At 31.6% G+C, this 24,450-nt stretch overlaps 2 protein-coding genes across 2 annotated transcripts; one reads left to right on the plus strand and one right to left on the minus strand.

Moving 5' to 3' along the window:
- Positions 1-1,481: 1,481 nt before the first annotated feature.
- On the minus strand, positions 1,482-6,100 carry LOC117702280 (olfactory receptor 5T18). The gene is made up of 2 exons (XM_034493512.2): positions 5,966-6,100; positions 1,482-3,153 (listed from the first exon to the last, which is right to left on the minus strand). The coding sequence occupies exon 2, from the start codon at positions 3,099-3,101 to the stop codon at positions 2,154-2,156; it is 948 nt and encodes a 315-aa protein (XP_034349403.1). The 5' UTR covers positions 3,102-3,153; positions 5,966-6,100; the 3' UTR covers positions 1,482-2,153.
- Positions 6,101-16,606: 10,506 nt separating this feature from the next.
- Positions 16,607-22,344, plus strand: LOC117702279 (olfactory receptor 5T9). The gene is made up of 2 exons (XM_034493511.2): positions 16,607-16,653; positions 20,735-22,344. The coding sequence occupies exon 2, from the start codon at positions 20,832-20,834 to the stop codon at positions 21,840-21,842; it is 1,011 nt and encodes a 336-aa protein (XP_034349402.1). The 5' UTR covers positions 16,607-16,653; positions 20,735-20,831; the 3' UTR covers positions 21,843-22,344.
- The last annotated feature ends 2,106 nt before the right edge of the window (positions 22,345-24,450 follow it).

Consider the following 24,450-nt stretch of genomic DNA (forward strand, 5'->3'; position numbering starts at 1 on the left):
TCTAGCAGGTTCCTAATAGGCAGTTCTGGGTCCCTGAGATCTTGTCCCTCCTGAACTCCAGATTCCTTCTTCAATACTTTCCTCTGCCATCCTGGGCCTTACTCTCTTAATACTAACAGCTTGACCTCAGTACAGCTTAATGTCCAAACTAAGCATGCTAAACTTTCAAACTCTTTCATATGTTTCCACCTTTTACTACTATACAAACAAGTAATACAAACATCTTTTATATCTAAACTTGCTCTTCTTATTTATTTCTCCCCATCTACTCCTGTTTGGGGAAATAGTTTCATATGGATATTTAACATCAAAGATAAACACTACTTTAACCAGCAGTTTATCCTAATAAGGTTGGAAAATTGTTTGATATCAGGCTTTTAAATGTCAATTTAATTATGTATACCTCTTATTAATTTCTTATTCACCAGCTTTAAATCCCATACCTGTTTCTCCTATGATGACTGAAAGACTTTTGTCAAAGATAATTATGATGACAAAAGTTGAATAATAATTTCTGTACTTTCATCTTTGGATGTGGGCAATAAAGAATGAAACTATTTCCAAAGCTTCACTGAACTATATCATAAACATAGTCCAGGCAATGGACAGTATATAGAAGAGGGAAGAGGGTTATGCAGGGGAATGGAAGATCTACCATGTATTTAGACAAACGTGCATCATTTTCATTGCTCTTGAGTTTTTATATAACCCTGGCATATATTGATGTCTGGTTTTCTTTTCTTGAGGAATTGAAGAATAATAATTATTTTCCTCATAAAGTAACAACAACAAAAATACCCAAATTCATTACTTAGATTAAGAACAAGAGAAACATCATCTGATCATCTGTATTGATTGAACCATAGGTCATTATTAAATGTCTAGAGACATATAATAAATATTTCACTGGAGACTTTGGGTGCAATTTTTGCAGCAAAGCCAGTGGTGACTGCCATGTGTAATGCTCTAGGTATATTTTCTTGTGTGCTGAAAGGGATCAAGGAATGCAAAAGAAAATGAAGTCAGAGACTGAGACATTATAAAAGTTTTATACATGTGTTCTTCACATATTGATTAGGTGGCATTTCACCAAGCTAGTCAAGTACAAATATGAAGTTGCATAGAATTACAAAACTGAGAACTTAAAATAATGTTTCTAGTAGAGAGAGAAGATAATTTGTTTTTAAAACAATGATCATATGAATATATATCATATATTTACAAATGTTTCCACATACACACACATATACATAGAACTCAAATTAAAAATAAACACCTACTGCTTCAGAATGTGGCTGAATTAGAGATATGGTCTTTAAAATATAGGTAGTTATAATAAAGTCTTTTGATGGGTGTTAATCCAATATACTTACTATTTTTATAATGACAGATTATCAAAAAAGATATATGTAGGAAAAAACTACAAGGAAGATAGTAAGAAAATATAAACATCCGCAATCCACTAAAAAGCCTAAGAATAATTTATTACTGCACATTTCTTGGTTTTAGATATCTAACATCTAAACATGTAAAAATTAATGTTTTGCATAAACCAGGTCCTGTTTACTGCATTATTATAATAGTCCTACCAAGCTACTATAATCACTTCAGCATATGAGTAACTGATTGTGTCTGAAATATCTATAAGCACAGATATTTAAAAAACAAAGAGATTCCATATCTTCCATTCCCCTTCATTCCATATATTTAGATATGTAAATATCATGCTTTAATGTAATCAGTATTTATTTTAAAAATGAACATATAAGAACTGCATTATTCAAATACTGATACCTTACAATAAAAATGAATGGAATTTCATGTTCTTCAAAATTTAAACACTGAAATGCTGGTAGACATCTCAGTATGTAAAGTGCCTGCTAGGCATGCTAGGAAATGTGAGTTGTGAATCTCTAAAACACACAAAAAGCCACAGATGATCAGATGCATCTGATATCACAGTGCTTCTGTATTGAGATGAGGGTGGAAACATGAGAATTATCTTGTATATTACAGGCCAGCTAATCAGTTATAAGAAAGAACAAATGACAACAATTTTTTCTGTGAAAGAAATAAAGACTGATAAAAATGCAGTATAAAATATATGAAAACATTTTTAAAGACCTTATGATATAAGAAACACAAAACAATATTTAACTTTTTAATACAATGTTTAATATTAAATTTTTTCTAAAAACTCTTTTCATTGCCTCTTGTACATCTTTGTTTCTCAGACTGTAGATGATGGGGTTGAGCATGGGAATCCCAATGGTGTAAAATGTAGATAGTATCATGTCATGCTCCAGGGAATAGTTGGAACTAGGTCTTACATACATGAAGAGGATTGTGCCATAAAAAATGGAAACAGCAGTGAGGTGAGCTCCACATGTAGAGAAGACTTTTTTCCTCCCTTCATCTGAATTCATCCTCAGAATTGACAAAATGATAAAAGCATAGGAAAACAAAATGATCAGGATGGTGACTAGCTCAACGAAACTTATAAAGAAGAAGAGCAATAGCTCATTTACATAAGTTTCAGAGCATGAAATAGCAAGTAGAGGACGTATATCACAGAGTATATGTTTGATTTCATTGGACTGACAGAAAGACAAGCTGAAAGTGGCCACTGTGTGGATAATAGCATGCACAATTCCACCAGCATAAGAAGCAATGATAAGTGGTACATAGACTCGAGGAGACATGCTCACTGCATACAGAAGTGGGTCATGAATGGCTACATATCGATCATATGCCATTGCTGCCAAAATAAAGCATTCTGTGGTTCCAAATGTAATAGCAAAGAACATTTGTGTTGCACAACCATAAAATGAAATGGTTTTGGTCTTAGACATAAAACCTACTAACATATTTGGGGTGATATCTGAAGAATAGCTAGCATCTACAAAAGACAATGCACTGAGGAAACAGTACATAGGGTTATGGAGTTGGGGATCTCCAACAACTAAAATAATAAGTCCTATATTTCCTATCAGAGTAAAAAGGTAAATTGCTAAGAATAGGAAAAAGAGAATGATCTGAAGTTCATTGTTGTCTGTGAGTCCTTTGAGAACAAATGAAGTAGCTTCTGTGATGTTCTTCATGTTGGAATCTCATGCAACAATGTTGAACATACTCAGGCTATTGTCCATAGTACTATAATAACAACAGATAGTATACATGTCAATAAATATAGGCTAATTAATACACATCATTAGTGGTCTAGGAGAAAATAGCTGTATCACATATGTACATAGTGTAATTATATATGCCACTGAAATACAATGAAATAGAGGTAATGGTATTTAATATTGTGGAAATGGATATACTACATAAAATTTTCCATTGGTCCAATGTAATCAACATGAAAATTTCAATTCTCCAAAGATTATAATAAAACAATACTGAATTAAATTGAGAACAAAGGTAACTCTCTGAAAAATACAAAATTGTCTTCCAGAAAATAATAAAGCTATCTCACTTCCTAATGTAGCACAAAACCTTAAGATCAAAGCCAGTGTCTAACAGTACAAAACTCATATGTATACCCTTGGATAAAAAGAGACATAGAAATAAGCATTTAGAGATGTAACATTGTAACCTTTTTATCAAGACTTCATAAAAAAATTTGTAAATCTTCTTCAATGGGTGGTAATAGGAAAATATTGATGATGAGTATAAGAATGAAGTCAGACACCAATCTCTAACTATGATCCAAACTAATTCTAAGTATATCAATTATACTTAGGATTGCCTTACTGAAAATGCTTGAGGAAAAAAACAAGAGAAACATCTCTACATACAGGGAAGTACATTCTGAAAAGGACTCATAGCACAGAATATAATCCTTCAAACTGACAATAAAAATTAAAAGAGATTAATTAGTTATGTCCAACAAAGAAGATAGTCAGTATAATGAAAACCATCTATGGCCCCTCAAAACTTATTTTGTTTAATATTTATCATACAAGAGATTTTAATATATACTAGAATGAAATTCCAATGAATCAATCCTTCCATACATGTGGGCCAAAGAACTGAATAGATAATTCTCAAAAAAATAAAAAAGAAAGGAAGGAAGGAAGGAAGGAAGAAGAATTATCAAAATAGTTGAAAATACATTCAACATTTTTAACAAAACTGAAAAATAAAAGAGCTTAGGGATTCTTTCTTAACACAATCAAATATCTAGCCATTAGAAAAAAATGACAGTAGATACTGGAAAAAGAGGAATACTTCAATTGTCCAGTTGGTATGAAAACACTTTGACTACATTGGAAAACTGTATGATATTTTATACAACAAATTGAATTTGGACATCAAATGTTCTTCTACTTCTCTACATCTGTCTCAAATTCTGCAAGTTCTAATACAGAGATAATTGCAAATCAATGTTTTTACTAACTTATTCACAAAAACTAAGAAGTGGAAGCAGCCTAGATACTCATCATGATGTGAAAATAAAGTTAAAATTGTACTGTGCATAACTAAAAGTGAAATAATGTGGAAGAAATAGATAAAGCTGTGGATGATTTCTTTAGAAAAATGAAGCAGAATTTACAAAAGTGCACTCATTATTCTCACATGCAGAACATGGATTTAAATTGTGTGTGTGTGTGTGTGTGTGTGTGTGTGTGTTTGTGTGTGTTTGTGTGTGTTTGGTAGGGGTGTTTCTGCCTAGAAAATAATAAAAGTAACAAGACAATATCAAGAAAAATATTGAAAAAATACAAAAATAACCCATCAAGAAACAATTACATAAAATTTTATTTGGAAATCTATAAAGAATATCAATAGTATATTTCTAAGAAAGAATAGGTGTAGAGATTTACAGAGTCTGGATAAATTATAGATTAGCATACATATAAAATTCAAAATGAAGGATATATTTGCAGTGACTTTACCAAAAATTGTAAACTAGATAAGATTGACTAGATAATGTATAAATATCCTTTTAAAAGAAATCAGAGAAAAATTCTCTGAATTCAAATGACCAGGAATCAGAGGAAACTATCAGGCTGTATGTAATACTTTAGATAACTTCAATGAGATATCTATCTTGAGAATTGAATATAAAACATGGAAATTTAAAATGTATGTTCTTTTTAATTCATGAACACAAGCCATTTGTAACATTAGATGTGAGGATTTTTTTTGAAAAATTGTTTCTCTCTAATATACAGATATATATATATATATATATATATATATATATATATATATATATTTGAATAAGTATGATATGTGTTGGTTGATGGTCAAGTAGAGTGACTACATGTGGGAGTACATATTCAAAGAAGGTCCTGTAACATACAACATAAAGCAATAAATCAAGACAAATATGGACTGATTTTTTATAGTAGTATATGCTAATTTAGAATGTATCCTATATTAGATTGCAAAAAATAAGAATTTAAATATATTATATAAAATATGTGACCAAATATTTTATTCTTCAGCTATACAAAATATTTTTGATTGTTAATATATGTTCCAATATGACTTTATCAGGATTAAATCTGAAATTTTTGAATAGTGTATTTTATTGAATTATATTTTCACATTATTTCTAGATTGAGAATCTGTGATTTATTGATTTCTATTTCCACCATACTCAGATACAGATTACAACAACTCAGTTTGCTACATTAGAGTGAGTTCAATTTGTTCTTAATTAATAAAATTGTAAAAACTATGCTATTGGGAATAATAATCAGCAATAAGTAGTAAGCAAAATAATATCAGCAATAAATTGAAACAAAAGTCAATTCTATATAATAAGACTAGTGATGCTTTATTCTATTAAAGTACTAGTCCCCTTGACAGGATATGGATTGAATGTACCTTTCTATCTATTATGATTAGTATTGTTAATTCTTGAAATGTTTGTTTTCTTTGGGAGAATAAAAATACATACTACTAAATTTGGAACACTTATAAATATTCAAATGCATAAGTAAATACTTACTTTTATCTTTTCAAGGAAAAGTTTCTTTTTAACATTTTGATGAAATTCGATATAAATCAGGAATTGATAAATACATTTTATTCATCTAAGCAATAATCAGTTATTACAAGTTTTCACACTATATATGATTAACAAAATGGAGGTACAAAAATTTATGGTCCAATGTTGTAATCATTGTAAAATGTTCTGCAAGTTAAGTAAAATTTATCTTACCTATAAAGCCAACAAATTCATGTTTATTCATTTAAGCAATATAGTAAATGTAGAACATTTATATCTACTCAACCAAATTTTGATGAATTCCCAAGAGATCACCCAAGGGGAATATACACCAATTAACAACTGTTTCAGAATAGCATCATAATGAAGTACTTCATCATAAAAGAATTAGTATCTTAGAAAACACATTCCAGATCAGTATTCATGAAATGAATTAAGTTTTCTAGTTTCTAATTTTGTATTCTAACATAGAAACTCTTTTTTAAATTGTTTGATTATTGGTAAGAAAAAAATCAGAGATGGTAAATATTATGACATAGGTATGAAATTTTGTTATAAATGTCACTTTCCTGACTTGATTTTCTCTCTCTGATAATAAAAGAAGTTAAATGTTTCAATTAATTGGTAATTATAATAAGGTATAACAATGTGAAAAGTATCAGTTTTGAGTATCTGATGAATGGGTTCTGAGCTTTTGAAATGTCATGCTTTTGCTCAATTAAAATTATAACCTAAACTCTTTGACTTAAGTCAATTATAAATATTAGATTTCAAAGAATTATTACAATAAATATCTACAAAACTACAAAATTTAAAAAGGCAAAATATAAAACTCAGACTTTGTTAGTCATATAATTCTATTAATTATGACTATCCTCAATTTTCATAAATAAAATCACATATTATGTAATATATCATATTCACAAACAAATGCAATAAACAGACATAACACTGGGACATATAAGAAAACATACATGACCAAACAAATGCATGTGCAGATATGTAATATAGAAATTTGATGTTGATTAATATAATGGCATGAAGATTTCTCCCTCTTAATTAATATTCTAGATGCTGTTTTACAAAATTTTATATTGAAATTGAACAGGTAGAGAATATAAGGTTCTCATTTATAGATGAGTAGTTAGAAATCTAATACAGCTTGTTATGCTAGTATTTCTGTTTGCAATCTAAGCAATTGTAATGCTAAGTCATTAAGACTTCATTCTTGAGGATAGTCTAGGCTATATTGGAACACCAAGCTCAAAATCTTGTACAATCTTGAGATAGTGTAATTATTAACTCTTCAGGTAAATATCATGACTCAAAATCAAATCTCAATAAACCTGAAGTACAAAGCACCATAAATGACATAAAGAAAAAATATGAGAAAATTAAAATATGTAATACTGTCACAGGTTTGAACATTTTATTGATAGACTGAATAGAATGTCTCTACAAAGAGATCAGTCTTGAGCCAATGCTTAACAACAGGTCAGTACATAAAACTGAGAATAATAAATAAGAATCTTTATTTAAGGATGAGTACACAGCAAAGATAACACATGAGCAAAGAATGTTATACATATAAAGAACTAACTATTCTACTAGTTAAAATGAAAAACAGGAATTAAAAATTAGTATAAATTTAATGGAACTGAGTCAGATCTGGTAAAATGGTATTCTTTATTAATAAACTCCCTATATTGTTTTTAAAACAGTGATAAAAAGAAAAAACTGGAAAAAAAATCATAAAATGATAACAAACCCAATAAGAAAATACAGCTAAATGATTATGTACCATGACCAAACTCAAATCATCCTAGGATGATTCAGTATAAGTTAATCAATAATCATACTGAATAAAGCATAGCAAAAAAAATAACAAGACAAAAATCACATGTGAATCTCGATGGATGCCAACAAACAATTGATAAATGAAGCATTTATTCATTTAATAAAACACAAATGTGATATAGAAATAATGTTTGTCATTCTAAGGATGTCTGTTTTCTTAGTAACAGTTAACCCAGTGCAAGAACTGTTGAAAGCTTTGTATCATTTGAGATAATTCATGCCCACCTTCACCATTTTATTCCAAATAATACTAGAAGCTGTATACAGTAGTCATGAAACAAAATGCAAGAAAGCAAACCAAATGAGACAAGAAAATATTAACATTTTTCACAGTTGGCAGAATCTTGCAGATTTTAAGACATAAAATCTCAATCCAATAAAAGGATTTCAGCAAAGTTACAAAATACAAAAAATTCAACACAAATCAATAACTTAGCTGTATTATCAGTGCCAAATCATCAAATAGAGATCAAGAAAAAATTCCTGTTCATGACTGCTCCAAAATGATAAGGAATTTATTCACATAAAGTAAGTATTTGATATTATGATAGATGCATTTTACATTGAACATGAAACAGAAGATATTATTTTGGTGCACTTTAAATCTTCCATTGATATTGCTTGTTTTATGACATTTATAGATAGAGAGATTTCAAGAGCATCTTAGAATGTCATGGGATAATATTTAATGTATAAATTAATGTGCATAAAAAATTTTGTCTAAACATCTCCAAATTAGATCTTTAGAAAAGAATTATAGGAATCCAATGAGTTATCATCTAAAATCAAACATTCAAAGAAATGTCTTGAATATTATGAGCCATAATAAAAATAGTCTAAGAAATAACATAGTTTAAGAATATCTGTTGTGCCCTCCTAAATGGTTGTATTATATCCTTTTCTCCTGTCTTGAATTAATTTTTCTTACATCTTTGAGATTTGGTGCTCTTGGTGTATGGAAGGGTCTCTCTGTCTACATTTTCAATCCCTTAATGAACTATTGGATCATGCTTACATAAGCTCATTTGTTCTTTTTCCTAGAAATGGGTTTTCTATATAGATTTTTCACTTAGCTTTCAGTTAGCTTTGTTGTTTATTTTTTTGCTGCTATTCAAGATTTATTGGATGTTTTATGGCAGTCCTTTATCAGACATGTGTCTTCTACATAATATCTGATATTCTATGTTTTTATTTCTTTAGACATCTACATTTTCCTACAGTATTTTAAAGAAAGTTTTATAATTCTGTAGATTACTGCATGGTAGTCCCAAGATTTGAAATGGCCTCATAGAAATAAAATAATTGTCAATTAAGTGTACAAAAATCACTAATAATATAAATTTAAATGTATATATTGCCCCCAAATTTCTTTTTGAAATGTCAACATGTTCATGAATTTGTATCTTAATGATTCAAGTGAGTATGGGAATGCCTCCATTAAATTTTAATATGCTCTATCTCTTTTTTACCAATTATTTTTTATTAATCTTTCCATTCTTTGATGTCTCAAATAATATACCGCTTCCCAGTTACCCTTCCACAGGCCACTTAACCCACAACCTCTGTCTCCTCCCTCCCCTTTGCCTCTTTGAGGGTACTCCCTTACTCACCCAGCCTCTCCCTGCCTTACCCCTCCAGCATCCCCCTATCTTGGGTCATCAAACCTCCACAGGACCAAGGACTTTTTCTCCCATTAATATCAGATAAGGTCATTCTCTGCTGCCTATGTCTCTGGAGCCATCAATCCCTCCAGGCACACTCCTTGATTGGTGGTTTAGTCCCTGTGAGCACTGGGTGGTCTGACCAGATGATGTTGTTCTTCCTATGGGATTGCAATCCCCCTCAGCTCTTCTAGTTCTTCCTCCAGCACTCCCACCAGAGTCCCTGATCGCAGTATGATGGTTGGCTCCAAACATCCACATCTGTATTTGTCAGTTGCTGTCTGAACCTCCCAAGGAGCAGTCATTCCAGGTTCCTGTCAGCAAGTGCATCTTGGCAAGGGCAATAGTATCAGGTTTGGTGTTTGCGGACAGGATGGATCCCCAGGTGGGGCAGTTTTGGTTGTTGTATCTCTTAAAGCACTTGGAATGATTTGTCAGTAGTCATTATTGCATGCAAGTGAAATTTGACTCTAATTTATAAATGCCTGTTTTTAAACAAGAATATGTGTACAAAATATTAGAGTAGTGAAACATTTTAAATTTCCAAGAGAAACTAACTTTGTTTCAAAGAATTTAATAAATAGCTTAATTGTTTTTTGGAGTTGTTACTTTTTTTCTGATTCATTGTATTTAGAATTTTATATACATATATATATATCCTTTTCCTCATGAAATATCACTTTGTACTATCCATCTCTGATTCATATTTTATACTACAATGCATTGTTCACATGATTCCTTTGATTACTTTGGAATAATTAAAATTGCTTGGGTATATACTGTTCCTGAAATAATCAATGTTCTCTCTCTAGAGCATTGTCTGTACTTTTCTTAAAGACAAAAAGCCTGGTTTGAAAAGAAGATTTAATGATATTCATAGATTTTCTTGACTGACAGAGAATTCTATCTATTTCTTGCATAGTGTAGAGAGCCGTTCCCAGAAGATGGTGCCTGGCAGGCAGCCAGGCAAAAGTTTGTACTTGTAAAAACAAGCCTTATTAGGAATATATGAACAATTTGCAGCTTTCTCTAGTAGAGTACCCATAGTATTATGCCACATGGCAGAGAATTGTTGGCTGGCCTTAAGGGGATATAAGCTGGACGCGGAAAGGGAGAGTGTGCTATTTTTGTATCATAAGCTTGAATAAACTGCTTGAGGAAGAAACTCGGAATTGTGTTTACTTTCTGCTGATCAGAAAGGAGTAACGATGACAGCATAGTATTTAGAACTTTTAGTTTTGGGTTGTAAAATGAATACTATACCTCAATAAGTAACTGTAAGATGGAAATTTATCTACTCAAATGAGTTTACAGATGTAGCAAGCAGATCTAATGGTAATTAGAACAAAAGAGTATGGTGTAGAGAATAGCTTTCACAAACAATATTTAGTTTTTTTTGTTACTTTGGTTCTGTAGTAAAATTTGAGATCAGACTGATAATTTCTTTCACATTAAATTTCGTTCTCAGAATTGCTTTGAGATTCTTCTCAACACAATCAAATATCTAGCCATTAGAATAAAATGACATATGTCATGGCCAGTTCTTAATATTTTTTTTTACTATTTTTACTATTAACCTGCTGGTTTGCTGAAAGTGATGGTCAATTCTCAAAATTTTCTGATGAAATGTTTTATGTAAAGTAGCATGTCAACCAAAAACACAATTTTAAAATTATTTTTCCTATTCATAATATTTCTTAATACTACTTTTTATCACTCTAATTAAGACTTTAATTAACAGTATATTAACAGAGATCAGATAAAGGAAATACAAGGTTTATTCCTCATGATGGGATGACATTGGCTATAATGCTGGCTATATCCTTTGTTATGTTGAAGTGTATTTTCTGCATTTTTCTTCTAAGACTTATATAAGAAAAAAACATTGGGTTTATCCAAAACTCTTTTGGCATATATTGAGAACATTACATAATTTCTATTATATGTTATTAATTTGTATACTTTAAACCATCTCTTTACTTCTGGTATAATGCTAAGTTATTCACGTGAAATAACCCTTTAAGATGATATTTTTATTATTTGTTTGAGGGTTTCATAAATGCATACAACTTTATGCCACCCATATTTACTCCTCAGCCTTTCCTAAAACTTGGTTATTACTTTTACCCCAATGTCCTCTCATCCTTGTGTACAATTTTGGGTGACCATGTATGTATTCATTGGTATGAGGTTACCAACTAAAGTCTGTGTCCCTAGGAAGAGCTACTCCCTTAAAGAAAATTGATTTTCTCTTAATCAAAAGCCATCAACTGTAGAGGAATTTCCCTTAATTATCTGATTGGCTAAGACAGATGACAAATAGCCTATTGTTGTGCAAAAATGAGGAGGTGGGTTTTTTTTTTTGGGTGGGGGCAAGTCAGGAAGAGGATGGAAGGAGAAGTTTGGAAGAGATAGCAAATGGAGGAGGACAGAGGGAAAGTTGTTGGAAGAAAGATGGAGGAAAATCATATGGCTATGGGGAACTGCAAGTGGAAGGGTTTTCATAGTTGGGGAAGAAAGTGTTTTAGAGGCAAATCTGCCCAATATCGGTATGCAGTTTATATACAACTGAATTATATTTTCTTTGCATGGGCTTACTGGGGTTGAAGATTCACTGCAACAAATTTGCATTTTTCTTTGAATGGGTTTATTGAGATTAGAGACATACCAAAATAAAATGGCTCCCAACATGGAGGTGGGGCAGGAACCCACAACCCTGGGATTAGGAGTCCTATGCAACAAAATGGCATCCCAACATATCAATTAGAATTCACCTAACCTGAGATAAAAGATCACTGTCCCTCCCCTCACTCCAATACAAGGCTGAGGAAGTGATCTAGGCTGAGGCAGTGTGTAGCTTGAAAGCTGACTCGGTTGAGGAGCCTACAGAAAACTGCAGAGAGGCTCCCTCCCCAAGCCCCAGACAGACAGCTTTGGCCAGGGCCAGGAGCAGCACCCCAGTGTGGAGCTGAACTTGGGCAGACACAGTGAAGTGATCAGAACAAGAGAGCCTTTCTGTGTTTGTGTCCCCATATCCCCAGCATCTACACAGGACATGAACAACCAGACTCTAAATGAACAGCAGAGGGAGACAAAGGTACAAAGGGCTCCCAATCAGGTAATAAGCATCATACATTGATACTTAAAAATGAGAAACACAATAAATACCTTTTGGGCTTTAAGGGATACTATTCTGAGTGGTTTGACAGGATTGGATTTAAAGAACATAGACACCTTATCATTTACCAGTATTGCAACATTTATTCTCTTGATCTACTATATTTTCTTAAAAGACAGAGCCCTAGATAAAAAGTTCCTCGCCTTAGAAAGAGAGATTACAGATAATACGAGAAGTAAAGGTTTAGAAATTTATAGGTCAAGATAAGCAACAGAAAGAAGAAATTAAATGTTGGAGACTGGAGCTAGAAGAAATGCTAGAAAAAAGGATTCAACAATTTACAGAACAGACTGAACAGCAAGGAGATAAAATTTGGAAGCGAAGTCTAGAGGATAATTTACTAAAGCTAGCATATCAAAATAAAGCAGATGCTGTAATATTAGAATTACAACATAAAAAGAAGTTAAAATTATGGAAACAAGGCCTAGAGCAGAAGACATAGGAAATTATAGAGCAACATGAAAAGAAAAAGAAAAATTTAAGACTTGACAATGTGGCCTAGAGAAAACAAAGAATTGAAGACACCAGAAATTATAGATCAGACTAAGAGACAGAAAGGTGAAAATGTAGCCATTAACTTATGGGAAGAGATCTATAACAGCAATGGAAAACACAAGTTAATATGCCCTCAGTTTCAGTATCTGGCTACAAAACTGGTCAACTTCCTAATAAAAATGTTTAAATTAATTAGAGGTAGGGGGTATCTCCAGGAAGAAATAGAGACCTAGGATAAGGGGAGCCACCCAAGAACCAATGGAGGTGTCCTTAAGCTGTGACTCACTGGATTGGGAATATGGAACTTGAAAGCCTAACCTCCTGTAGCCAGCCAGGAACCACTATGGAGCAATTGGGACAGCAACCCACCAAGAAAATTTGACCCAAAATTTATCCTGTGTACAAGAAATGCAGGGACAGAGGATAGAGCATGAGACTTAGAGAATAAATGGTCAACCAATAACCAGGCAAAATTGAGACCCATCCTATGGATAATCACCAATCTTTGACACCATTAATGATACTCTGTATGTTATCTTTCATAACAGAGTATGTCATTCCAGCTTTAAATAGATGGTGGTCTGATAAGATACAAATAATTATTTCAATTTTTCTTGTATCTGTTAAGGCTTGCTTTTGAGATTGCACATGTGGTATATTTTAGAAAAGAATGGACGAAGTGCTGAGAACAATGTATATTCTTTTGTATTTGAATGGAATATTCCACAGTTATCTTTTAGATTAATAGATTCATAATGTCAGTTAGTTTCATTCTCTGTGTAATTTTGTCTGGATGACCTGTCAATCGGTGAAAGTGGGGTATCTACTGGTTTTAATGTGTGGGTTTAATTTTACAAATGTTAGGGGCATAGATGTCAGAATTGAGATATCATCTTGGTTATGTTTTTCTTGATGACTATGATATGCCCTTGAGTGACTCTTATGATTCATTTTAGTTGAAATTCTATTTTATTAGAGATTAGACTAACTACTCCAGCTTGCTTCCTGGGTCCGTTGCTTGGAATTTTTTTCTACACTTTTTCTCTAAGGTTATGTCTATCTTTATTTCTAAGGTATATTTCTTGTATGAAGCAATATGATCCCATTTTAACATCCATTCTGTGAGCCTATGTCTGTTTATTAGAAAATTAAATCCACTGAGGTTGAGAGATATTAATTACTAGTAATTGTTACTTCCTGTTACTTTGATGAGTGGTGTTAATGTGTTTGTATATTTGTGTGTTCCTCCCTTTTTTCTGATATAGAAACACTTATTTCCTGTGTTTTCTTGGACATAGTTATCCTCTTTGGGTCAGAGTTTTTTCTAGTACATTCTGTAGGGCTGTATTTATAGATAAATATTGTTTGAATTTGGATTTGTCTTGAAATATGTTGTGTTTTCCATCTATGGCAATTGAAAATTTTGCTGGGTATAGTAGTTTGGGTGTCATCTGTGGTTCTCTTTAGAGGTTGCAAGTTATCTGTCTAGGCAGTTCAAGCTTTTAGGTCTCTATTGAGAAACCTGGTGTAATTTTGATAGGTCAACCTTTGAATGTTACTTGGCTTCTTTGTCTTGACACTTTTTATATCCTTTCATTGTTCTGTATGTTTTGTATTTTATTATTGTGTGTGTGGGAGGATTTTCCTTTCTGGTCCATCCCTAATTTGTGTTCTATAAGCTCCTTTACATTTATAGGCTTCTCTTTCTTTAGTTTAGGAAAGTTTTCTTCTATGATTTTGTTGAAAATAATTTTGTTCCTTGAAGCTAGGACTCTTACTTTCTACAATTCCTATTCTTCTTAGGTTTGGTCTTTTTACGGTATCCCAGATTTTCTGGATGTTTTATGTTGGGAATTTTGTACATTTAATATTTTTTGATTGATGTATCAATTTCTTCTATTGTTTCTTTTAAACCTGAAATTCTGTCTTGTTTCTCCTGCATTCTGTTGTTGTTGCTTGCATATGTTCTTCCTGTTCTCGTCCCTAGATTTTCATTCCCCAGAACGCCCATGGTTTGAGGTTTTTTTTATCACTTCTATTTCTACTTTCAGTTCCTATAGAGTTGTATTTATTTCCTTCCCCTGATAGATTGTATTTTCCTGAATATCTTAAGAGATGTATTTGCTTTCTTTTTAAAAACCTCTACATGTTTGATTATGTTTTTCCCTATTTCTTTAAGGAATTTTTTGATTTCTTTTTTAATGACCTCTATCATCCATTCATGATTGGGGTTAAGGTCATTTTTTATGCTCCATTTATGTTAGGACAGCCAAGTGTTGCTACAATATGTTAGTTGTACTTTGAAGTTGTCAGATTGCTCTGGGTTTTGTTGATTGTGTTCTTTGTAGAATCTTTAGCCATCTGCTAGGCTATAGTTCATGCATTGTCCTGTTGTAAAACGTATTGGGAAAGAGCCTAATCTCAATAGTTCTGGTGCAGCAGGCCTCTGATGGGTATCCATGGCCTGTATGATTCTGTATCACTATGTCTGATAAAGACAGGATGAGGGGTGGTGGGAAAATTGAGGTCAGCAGAGAATAGGAGTGAGCTCAAGACAGTTAGGGATGACCCAGTAGACTCAACAGACAGGAAAGATGAATACAGGAAAATCTAATCTCTCTGCATCTGATCTTAATGATAATTCTTTATCAGACTTTTTTTCTGCCATGATTATGTCTGATCATGTGCCAATTTTAAGAATATATATATATATTCCTATATATTAGATACAATATATAATTGTATGTATTCTATATTAATGTGTGTTATAATTCTACATATTAATGTATTGTGTTCTGAGGCAAGAAAAGAAAAATATTTAAAATTATAATTTAGTTTTAATATTATACAGTTTATTATATATAGTAATAATTATTTATATGCATATTCTAAATATGTACATTTATTATATATTCATGATTATATATCTTAATTGTAAGCATCTTTTTGTTCCCTCTACCATTTCAATTTCAGTAAGAATAAATCTATCTTACATGCTAGTGGGAATTGTGACATATTTATTTTTAATTAAGTTTAATTTTTGAAAATATATTTAATTTAGTAATGCCGTGAATTTATAAGATTTTAATAGGTAATTTTAGATAATTTTAATTTATCTTTTGAATATTTAGATAAATGGGTTATATTTCCAAGAGAAGGAAACAGAATTTCAGATAAATTTATCTACACACATGATTAGTATTAGATTTGTAACTCCTCTCTGTTACATTCATTTCTTGGTCCTATGTATACATGCTCCTTTCACTGAGAAATTATTTGACATCCATCACTTTATATCATCTTCACTTCAAAATTATTCATTTGCTTGTTATAGAATAACCTAAATCACCTGGGTATTTTTCTATCCGGAGAGAATCGATATGCTCTCTCCCTGGAGCATCCTGTATACTTAAAAAAAAAAATCAAAGGGCTGTTGTAACAAGGAAAATACACAATTTTCACAGCTTGCCTTATGTGACTGAAGCATCATTTTCAGTGTAAGAGGAAAATCTATCTTATAGAAAATATTTAGAAATTCTGAATTTTAAATTATACACATGCTTTAACATACAAGTTTTCTTTAATTTTTAAAATTCTGTATTATTTTACTTTTGAGATTATACTATTTTTACATTATTTTCTTTTCCCTTTTTCTCCCTATATACCCTCCCATATATCCATTCCTGCTCTCCTGCAATTTTATGACTTTTTTACTAATGGAGATATATATATATATATATATATATATATATATATATATATATATATCATATATATATATATGTTAAGAAATTATATACTGCAACTGAAGCACATGTGTCCTATGGAGACTTTATGTGTCTTATATTGATCACATAGTTTTTGATTAGAAATCTGTTTTTATTTCTACATGAAAAGTAAAATTATAAGAAGTAAAATTGAAGATTATATTTCAAATGAGGAAAAACTATGAAATGCATAAAAATTTTAAAGACTGCAAACCAAAAAAACTTTTATGCTCTGTGAAGTTTGTTGTTATTAGGTGATTGAAAGAAAATTTAACTTTATTTCTAAATGTTAAGAATTTAACATAAACCAATCAGTCTTTTTATTGAATTTTCTTATATAATTTAGCTACTTCATAAAATAAATCAGATATGTGATTCTGTGCTCATTTCAGGAGCTAATGATTCCTAAGTATTGATGCATCATAAAAAGTCTACAAATCCCCTGAAAATAGTTCAACAGGGAAGCCTGGTCTTGAATCCAGGATTTGCAAATTGTGACATGGTTTAGTTTATTTTCAGCTCTAAATTCAATAAAAGTATGTTGAGTCACTTATTTTACAGATTGTCACATTGACTGTAAAAGACAACACACACACACAAACATACACACACATTCTATCAAGTCTTCACTTATTAGGATAAAGCAGTACCTGAAGTTACTGTTTTTTTTTTTTTTCATGTGATCTCTGTGTCTCTGATAGTGCTGGAGTAATAAATGTGTTATGACAACATTGATCTAGTTCACATCTTTCTTTCATTTTGATCATTATTTGTTAAAAATATATCTATATTTTTTACTTTTGTGATTTTTGCTAAGAAATCAATTAGATAAAATTATTATCAAAACAAATTTACCTGTTTTATATAGAAATGTTTGTGTTGTAAGTATGTGTTATAAAATATTTAAATGATACATTTAATTTTAGCTACTGGAACTGTTACCAGATACCTAATGAAAATTAGATAAAAGTTTCTGTGTAATTTGGTGTTAAATAGAGTATATTGACAAATTTCTAAACATCCTTGCTTTAAAAACAGAAGTGTGAGAAAGTGAATAATTTCCAAGAAAAAAAATATTATCAAATGACTGGTATGAATTTATCTTTCAATTTATGACCATTAGTACCCAAACAAAAATGTCCTGAAAATTTAATTAAATATGCTTATTACCCGATTTTAAGTAGATATAGATAAATGTTACATTTGTGAAATCATTAAAACATGAGACTGCTATTTAGTATTTTTAATCTCACTGAACTTTTTGCGATATGATCTGTTGCTATATATATATATATTCTGTGTGTATGTGTGTGTGTGTTTTCTAACCCATTAGTGCCTCAATACTATGGGGTAAATGTCTATTTTTTTAGTATTAAATTAAATATAAATTTATAATTGATTTTAAGTAGATATAGATAAATGTTACATTTGTGAGATCATTAAAACTTATGAGACTGCTATTTAGTATTTTAATCTCACTGAACTTTTTGAGATATGATCTGTTGCTATATATATATATATATTCTGTGTGTATGTGTGTGTGTGTTTTCTAACCCATTAGTGCCTCAATACTATGGGGTAAATGTCTATTTTTTTAGTATTAAATTAAATATAAATTTATAATTTATATTGCTCTTTATTCAGGCTTTGCATTATATTTTTAGTACATCTCATAATAAACAATCTGCATAAGTTACTGTTGAGATTGAACAAAGCATAATGTTAAGAAGCTTAATCAATATTACTTATACTTACTAGTACTGTATTGATACAAAAGAAACAACTTTTACCAGCTTACCATGTCCATAAGTAGTACATCTGAGATTTAAAACACAAAAATCTTATTCAAAATATAATGTTCCTAGTTCCTTACAAACATCCTTTATCAGCTATGTGAAGGTCATGTTGTGATTTAGCTGTGTAGTTTTCTGCTTGTTTATAAATCAAGATGACGTAAAGATGTGCTTCAGAAAGAGGTAAAATGGTGGATCATCTGCTGTTACTTTATACAAATCGGACTATCTAATTTATATCGTGTTTCTGATTTTTTGTGGTGCACATTTCCACATGTATCCTAGGATTCTTTAAGTAGAACAAGAGGAATGGAAAAAACAGCAATAAATATTACTGAAGTGAAATTCTTTTTTAAGAATTTTTAATAACCATGTTATTTTGTCATACATTTTGTATATTTATAAATAATTCATTAACATAATAAAATTAAAGTTGAAGCTATTACATTTGTATATATTTATGAAAAGTGTACTGTTTTATTTTTTAAGACATACATGGGAGTTTTGGATATTTTGTATTTTAGATTTCTGAAATTATGTGTAAGAACTTAATGAAAGTTTTGTTTGTTTAACACCACACTATTGACTCTATAAAAAATATGGCTATGTATCTAAGACTATTCTTGAATACAAAAACAAATCTTTCCTTCTTAAGAATCATACAATTGCTGTACAGCTGATGAATGGAAGTTTCAATGCAACAATTACCATGTGTTTCATAGTGAATATAAATCAATAGACTAGAAATTATTTAGCCAATCATAATATAGAGAGGGTGTTCATGAATTTAAATATATTGATTTGTCTGAAATTCTGAAGAGAAAGCCACAGCATTGGTAAAAATCTGTTTTTCTGATTCTAGAGATTGAAGTCAGGATTTGTTCACAGTAGATAAGTAGGTAACATTACCAGGGACTCATAATGAACACTTGCTGTGACTTTCATTAAATGTGATATTTTCATTTCGAACACAGAAGCTTCATACCTGATCCAGGATTTGTCAGAATTACCTGTTGCTTCAAGTTTATGGTTCATATCATAACATTTATTTTGAAAAATAGTTTTATAATTATTAATATTGATTGTTACTAAAAGATATTTAGCTTATAGTAAATGTATTAATTCTATTAACCAGTACTAAGAGAATAACAAAGTATTAATAATGAAACAAATGCATCGCATATTAAATCCAAAGATGTTTTCAATTCTTTTGGTCAGGTTTTTTTTTTTTTTTGACCCTGGCAGGTTTGGACATAGTTACTTAGACCAAGCTCTAAACTCATTAAACTCACAGACTTTAAGCCTAGGTTTATGATTAAAGACATGAGCCACCATGCCTGCCCCTAAAATAGAATTTTTTTCATACGCACACCTCCTTGCCTTGTGAATTGAGATCTTCCATATTATAAGTTAAATTGTTTTAAAAATACAGGAATAAAAACACCAAAAGTTAAAAAAGAAGAACCTAGATAAGGGTCAATGTTTATTTCAAGAAAAAAAAGTGAAAAACTAAAATACATTTCAAAATAAGGTATTTGGTTTTTTTTATTTTGTTTCATTTTCAAAAGGCTCATCTCCCCCTTTATGAGTTTTTTCTGTTCATCATTGTTTGTCATGAGTTAATGAAATGAAAAATTGTCATAAGAACTGCAGCCCTGAGTGAGTTGGATATCTAAGGCAAATTCATTCTATGTTCTAATATCTCACATTCACTAATTGATGCTCATTCAGTTTTTCTCTGTTAAACTCTAATAACCTCACTATCTATATATGACTCAGACACTGAGGAAACTTATTAGACAGACTCTGTTTATAACATTTATCTTTATGTTAATAATTATGAGCACAATATAACATGAAAAAGGGTGAGAAAAATTAACAGAGAACAATGAGCACCCTCGAGATTAAATTTGTTAATTCTAAATAGGAAAAGACACTGCAAAAAATGTAAAAATACTTTTATTCAATGAATTTTAACTCAGTAATGCATCTGCTTATTCTCAACTTTCTTATTACAGCTGCATCCTGCAAGGAGAAAGTGTTCATTATGAATTTTTAAAACACAAACCCAGAGATGTGAAGGTGGACACGGTTCTCAAAAGGCATTGACTTTATATGGTACAAGAGTCAGAAATGTCAAGACGTCCACTAGGTTACACAGTACAAAGAATTCCAATGAACAATGTGACAGACATCACCATGTTTAGATTAACAGGCTTCACTGATGATGCTGACATGCAAGTGTTGTTATTTCTTTTGTTTTTTGTAATGTATCTCTTTACTCTCATAGGCAACTTGGGACTTGTTTTGTTAGTAATAGGAGATTCCCGGCTTCACAACCCCATGTACTATTTTTTAAGTGTTTTATCTTTCCTAGATGCCTGTTATTCCACAGTTGTGACTCCAAAGATGTTGGTCAATTTTCTTTCAAAAGATAAATCTATCTCTTACCCTGGCTGTGTGACAGAGATGTTTCTCTTTGTTACGTTCGGAACCACAGAATGCTTCCTGTTGGCAGCAATGGCTTATGACCGCTATGTAGCTATCTATAACCCACTTCTGTATGTAGTGAAAATGTCACCTAGAGTCTATATACCTCTCATCATAGCTTGTTATTCAGGTGGAATTATGCATGCTACTATACACACAGTGGCTACTTTTAGGCTTTCTTTCTGTGCATCCAATGAAATTAGGCATGTCTTCTGTGATATTCCTCCATTGCTTGCTATTTCTTGTTCAAACACAAATATGAATCAGCTTCTGCTGTTCTATTGTGTGGGTTCTATTGAGATTATCACAATCATGATTGTCCTGATCTCTTACAGTTTCATACTCTTTGCAGTTCTTAAGATGCATTCTGCTGAAGGGAGGAGAAAAATCTTCTCCACATGTGGTTCTCACCTTACAGGAGTGTCCATTTATCATGGGACAATTCTTTTCATGTATGTGAGACCTAGTTCTAACTATGCCTTTGAACATGACATGATTGTGTCCACATTTTATACTATTGTGATTCCAATGCTGAATCCCATCATCTACAGTCTGAGAAACAAAGATGTAAAAGAAGCAATAAAAAAGATTTTTGAGAGAAATTTGTTCATGAACAAAGTGCATTTTAAATTATAAAACTAAAAATAATGTTCTTTGTAAATCTGTATTTTACAGAGAAAAAGACTCCCAAGTTTTGTTAATAGTGCCCATGTTCCAAAATGTTAGAGCCAACTTGTTAATACTATCTTAGTTACTGTTTGTCAAAATAGCAATGAGCACTATCACTTACATAGCTGTGGATGAATTCAAACACAGGCATATTAGAAATACTATAGATATATATATTGTTGTCAATAAATTATTTGAATTTTCAATAGCATTCATGTCTTCAGGAGTCTATTTGTCATTTTGGTTGTAATAAGTCCTCTTCATCCAATATAATATGTCATGCTTTGGTTCCCTTCTTCCCTGGCTGTTAATTCAATTGCTCGATTTCTCTGAACATACTCCTAACAAACTAATCACCTCTGGTGGTTTTAGACATGTTTAACTTAAGCCATAGACTTTTTCTCTTTTTCTTGTCTCTCTTTCTCTCTCTCTCTCTCTCTTTCTTTCTTTCATTCTTTTGCAGTTATTTGTTGAGAAGGAATATATATACATAATATATATTATATATTTTCCACCTGGTCAACACAATCTCTACGTCCATTTAACCATTCTTATTCATTATTTTTCCTTCTTACAGTTATTTAATTTTATAAAAACATAGAACTAAGCCATCATTGATGACAAGAGGTCATTTTATAAAAAGTAATGTATTTAAAGCCAAACCACTATTATTTTAATATTAAGGCATGTGACATGAGAATTTTCCTACTTCATAATAAAATTGATATTCCTATCTTTTCATACGTAAGTATACCACAGTTCTTTTGTTTAGCATTATATAACAGTGTATCAAAATATACTTTTTAAAAATTTTGGAGGGGAAGATGTTTTTATTAATCATTTTATTTTTTACATTTCAAATGATAAGCCCTTTTTGGTTACTCCTTCACCAACACCCATCCCTCCTTCCCCCTTCCCCTTTTCCTCTTTGATGGTGCTCCATCACACATTAACCCACTTCCACTTCACTCCTCTAGCATTCCCTTAAGCTGGGGCATCAATCCTCCCTCCCCTTCCCATTGATGTCAATAAGTCCATCCTTTGCTATATATCTGGAGTCCTGGATCCCTCCATGTATATTTTTTGTTAGTAGTTTAGTCCCTGGGAGATCTGGGTGGTTCAGTTAGTTGTTATTGTTCTTCCTATGGGGTTACAATCCCCTTCAGCTCCTTCAGTCCTTCCCCTAGCTCTTCCACTGGGGTGTCTGGGCTCACTCAGATGTTTGACTCTAAGTATCTGCATCTGTGTTGGTCAGGGAGAAGATAATTTAATCAATTATTTTTTGTGACTATATACCTGTTTTCAAATAAATAAGCATAGCAGTTTTTAAGGAAGTAAATGATGAATAAGAAAAATAATGATTTCATTTATAATTATGTATTTTAAATGTTTAGTAAATTCACTCACAAAGAATACAGACTTAGTGTCACTTTCTGCAGGAAATTGATTTCACTGTGAATCATGAGATTGTGTTATTTACTGAGCAAATCTGTTTCTAGTTGTATGACTCAGCCCTTAAGACACATCTTTAACCCCTTTGGGTGAAATACAAATATACTCTTAATACACATCTTTAATCTCAAATAATGTATGCAAACTTAGTTTATAGAGGAGGCACCCTGCAGTTCCTTTAGACAGGAACACTTATGGTTCAGAGATTTTGACTGTGAGTTGGTAACACCATCCCTCCTCTTGAAGCCCTGTCTTTCTACTGGAAGTGGACTCTTTGAGTTCTCTCTCTCCATTGCTGGACTTTCATCTGCTCTCTAAGGTTCACTCCCATTGAGTCCTAAGATTCTCTTACCTCACAGGTCTTTGGTAATTACTAGATGGTCTCCCTATCTCCCACCTTCTAAGGTTGCATATTTTCATTTATTCTGTTGGCCCTTTGGGATTCTTTCCTGGCTCCCCACCCCATACCTGATCCTGCTCTCCTTTTCCTCTCCCCTTCCAATTTCCCACCCAAATCTCACCATCTCTCTGCCTCCCATGATTTTTTTTTTCCCCTTACTAAGTGGAAATGAAGCATCCACACTTGGCCTTTCTGCTTGTTGAAGATCTTAATTCTGTGGATTGTATCCTGGGTATCCTGTACTTTTTGGCTAATATTCACTTATCAGTGAGCACATACCATATATATCCTTTTGGGTATGGGTTACCATATTTGGAAATATATTTTTTCTAGTTCCATTCACTTGCCTGCAAAACACATGATGTCCTTGTTCTTAGTCTAGTGTTGGAGGGGCATCTTCTCCAAGACTGGGAGGAAGAATATGATGAACAATTGTGGGAGGGAGGACCTGGATGGGGCAACAGCTGGATTGTAAATAAATAAAATATAGAAAAAGAAAGCACCCATATTTGAAAATGATGTCTGATTGAGTGGCATACCTGGTGACAAATCAGGGAACATTTTCATAGAATAAGATATGACCAACTCATGAAAAGAGAAAGGAAAGGGAAATTACCTCAGGAGCAGTACAGAGAGAAATGAGATGCAGTCTTACCTAAACAGTTGTAAAAAGACAAGTTTTGCAGAGAGAACAATTGAGATACAGGTGAAGAGACAAGCCAG

The sequence above is a fragment of the Arvicanthis niloticus genome, unplaced genomic scaffold (genome assembly GCF_011762505.2).
Source record: "Arvicanthis niloticus isolate mArvNil1 unplaced genomic scaffold, mArvNil1.pat.X pat_scaffold_643_arrow_ctg1, whole genome shotgun sequence".
Lineage (NCBI taxonomy): Eukaryota > Metazoa > Chordata > Mammalia > Rodentia > Muridae > Arvicanthis > Arvicanthis niloticus.